The 3705-nt window shown below is 39.9% G+C and overlaps 1 protein-coding gene across 1 annotated transcript in view; it reads right to left on the reverse strand.

The window, feature by feature from the left end:
* Positions 1 to 428, reverse strand: part of LOC129671107 (olfactory receptor 1L4-like) — a 13539-nt gene extending 13111 nt beyond the window's left edge. Inside the window, exon 1 of the mRNA XM_055599728.1 lies at positions 2 to 428. Coding sequence (XP_055455703.1) covers positions 2 to 428 — 427 coding nt within the window. The remainder of the gene's footprint in view (position 1) is intronic.
* Positions 429 to 3705: the final 3277 nt, after the last annotated feature.

A 3705-nucleotide genomic window follows, 5' to 3' on the forward strand; every position in this document is an offset into this window, starting at 1 on the left:
ATGAGGAGGCAGCGTCGTGGCCTCATCACCACATCATAATGTAAAGGATTGCAGATGGCCACCAGTCGGTCAATGGCCATGGAGGCCAGCAGGTAGCTGTCAGTGTTTGCTAAAGCTATAAAGAAGTACATCTGGATGAGGCATCCCACATAGGAGATAGTCTTTGTCTCTGAGAGCAAGTTCACTAGCATCTTGGGCACAGTGACTGTTGTGAAGCAGATATCCATCAACGACAAGTTGCTGAGGAAAAAGTACATGGGGGTGTGGAGCCTGGAGTCAGAGCGGATGGCCAGGATGATGAGCACATTCCCCACCACGGTGACCAGGTACATGGTGAAGAAGATGGCAAAAAGGGGTTTCTGCATCCAGGGATTGGAAGAGAGACCCAGCAGGATGAAGTCTGAGGTGCTGCTGCTGTGGTTGTTCATCTCCCTGTCTCTGGATAGATTTTGGAAGAATTTGGGAAAGGTGTGAAGAACCGGTTGATTAAGAGAGTGTCTCTCCTACCCTCTGGCCTTCAATGAAATCCCACTGCAATTAAAATATATTTAGTTAAAGAAATTAGATTAAAAATAGATACAAAACAGTAACACCATACAAGTTAAAAAATTCTAAATGGCCTCTTGGAGGATGAGAGTTCTCCTTTTATTGTGAGAAACTTGTGTGGCTCGGTATGCTGGAGCTCTCATTTCCCCATCCGAATAGATGTATGTATATATATATATATATATATATATATATATATATATATATATATATTCATATATATTTGTTTTTTGACCAACTCCTTAGCTTCCATTTCACACTGGTTTTAGAGACCGAGGTGCCAATCTCCTCTCTGAGTCAGGATGCTCTCATTCAAGCCCTTTGCATCCATAAGATCCTCCCACTAAAACTTTTTCCCTCCGGATTTCTGGAGTAGGTGATGATATGGACGGTATAACAAAGCACATCTAAATTAATTAGTGGTGCTTATTAGACATACACTTGAGATAAGCATCCCATAAACCCTCAGAGAAAATGTGACCAATATTTAACATTTTCACAGAAATAACAAAATACGAAATTTTCACTGGGAACTTCGGAGCCAGCTCTCCCCTTCAATATGGAAATATTACCCAAGGAACGACCTGTGCTACTGAAATTAATTACTTAAATTTGTTTCTTTTTTATTTTGGCTTTTATGTTAAACATTTAAGTATCACAACAATTTAGACTTAAAATCTAGACTCTCAGAGCCCCTTTCTACCGACATCACATATGCAGTAAAGACAAGGTGCCCCACTGTCACTACTAAGCCACTTTGCTCAAGTGGTATGTTAAGCTGATGATAACCGAAGACCAAAGAAACAGGATGCGTGGAAGGTGTCCAGCAGATCTGGGTATATAAACACTGGAGCGTTTTAAGATCTACAGAAAATCAGTATCATACCATTTTCAGGAAACTGGGTAGAAGTGGAAACAAGTCAGGGGCAGAATGCCGGGCATTGCATGGCTTTCTTCGAATGTGGACTCGGGGAAAAAGAAGACATTAAAGTAGACGAAGGCTACAAGGGAAATAGAAGAGGAACAAGTTCATGAGAGAGCGAAGGGTGTGATGATGGCCAAATTAGATCCTGTGCATGCATGAAGCTGTCACAACAAAACCCATTATTTCGTACAATCAATATACCCTAATAAAACGCCAAGGAAAAGGGCTATAAACATCTGCAAAGATGCAATTATTATTGTTCTTAAACAACTTGAGCGTGTATTAAGGAAATGAAGACCTAAAAACCATGTAAAGAATAATGAAGGTTTTAACAATCTGTCCAGAGATTAGATAACTTTAAAGGGACTCGTGCTGTTTCTGTTTTTTGAGACAGGGCCCTGCTGTGCAGTCTTCCCAAGCTGAATGGAAGTTACAATTTCCCTGCCTCCTCTCTTCAGGTCCTGAGAACACAGGTGTGTGGCTGTCAGACATGAAGAGGAAATAGTCATATTCTGCTTGTATTGGAAAATGTAATAGAGAAGAGTATTTTAGTTTAAAATGCCAGAAAATATGAAAGACAGTTGGAAATAAGTCTCAGGGACTGATAGGGACAGTCTCATACAAATAAAAATGTAAAACCAATATAAATGGAGAAAAAAAGACGTAAATAGGCCCAATTTGGATAAAGCATAACAGAAACCACACTTTGCACAGTGACTAATGGTGATAAAAATTAAAAGAACATTTTGTAGTATATCCTTATTACTCATATGTTGTCTCTGAAGAGCTCAGATGGCTAACACCCCTTAACACTTGAATCACTGCTCAGCCTGTTCCACACACGGTAGTTACATGTATGTTACATGCCTTTTTAATGATAGTCCCCCTTCGAATCCTAACAAACGACATTATCATCATTCCCATTTTTATGCATAAAAAATTACAGTTTGACAAATGTAAGCAACTTCACAGAACACGCAGTTAGCAAGCAGCACAGCTGTGGTTTCAATGCAGGCCAGCTGAGGGCAGAGCTCCAGTTATTTCTGGTCAAGCTAGTCTATAGCTTTCACTGTGCTATCTGTTGTTTTGTTAAGTGAAAAAAGCAAGCTGCAGTCTGATGATAACGTCTTTTTACATAAATAAATAAATAAACAAACCCCTCATGGATGGTATGTTTGCGGTGATATGTGTGTAAATACATGTGGTTATCTTTGATTTATTTTATTTTTGTGACAGACTCTTATGTACACAAGTCTGTCTGGAACTTTCTTTGCAGCCAAAGATGACACAGAACTTCTAATCGTCTTGTCTCATCTTCCTGAGTGCTGGAACTACAGTCATGTGCTACCATGCTAGGCTTAGGGGGCTGGGGATTGAACCCAGACCTCCCTGCAGAAAGGCTCAGCTACATCCTCAGCTTCAGGGGCACAGAGGTCCTTGCATTCCCAGAGAGGAACCGTGAGAACCAGGAATGTTAATCCCACATGTGTCTCTCCCCAACAGAGGAGATAAAATCAAATACCAACATCCCATCCAGAAAGCTAAGAGTGGAGGTTGCTAACACCTTGGTGACCTTTTTGCTATCTGAGGGGCCAGATCTTGTCCAAACTCCCCAGAATGATTATTCCAGACTCTTCCCTCCCCAGACCATTACCCATTCTTGGGGGAGATGTCACATGAACTTTATGGCCTCTAAAATAACTTTATGATATAGTTACCTTTTATTTGATAGATATATTAAAATTACATATGTCTACTGTCTATAACATGATGCTTTGAAATGTCACCTTCTAGAATGACAGAATGGAATTCACTTACATGCAGAATCTCACATTTTGGCGGTAAGATCATATTGTTTGCTTTCAAGAAATCTGAACACATTATCTTCATAATATTATAACTAAATGGGTGAAATTGTCCTGCAATTGTACTTCATTTAGAACTAGACAGAGTTGTATCAATTAGGTATAGGTGTATATGCTATCTGCAACCTTTTCCTCCACCGCCTGTTGCTAGGTATACACACATAGATACAAATAGATTATGAGGAATGAAAAGTTATGTTGGAGCTCACGAGCGTTGAAAACCATTACAGATATGTCCAACATAAAACAACTCCCTTATACCTGGTCAATATGCTCATTTTACTCTCTGGATTCATTCCACTTCCCCTCAGGGGCTTTTGCCATCATGCCTGGGACATTGTTTGCACTGGATTAATAGGCTATTTTTCT

The sequence above is a fragment of the Psammomys obesus genome, unplaced genomic scaffold (genome assembly GCF_907164565.1).
Source record: "Psammomys obesus unplaced genomic scaffold, mPsaObe1.curated_primary_1811, whole genome shotgun sequence".
In the NCBI taxonomy this organism is placed as follows: Eukaryota; Metazoa; Chordata; class Mammalia; order Rodentia; family Muridae; genus Psammomys; species Psammomys obesus.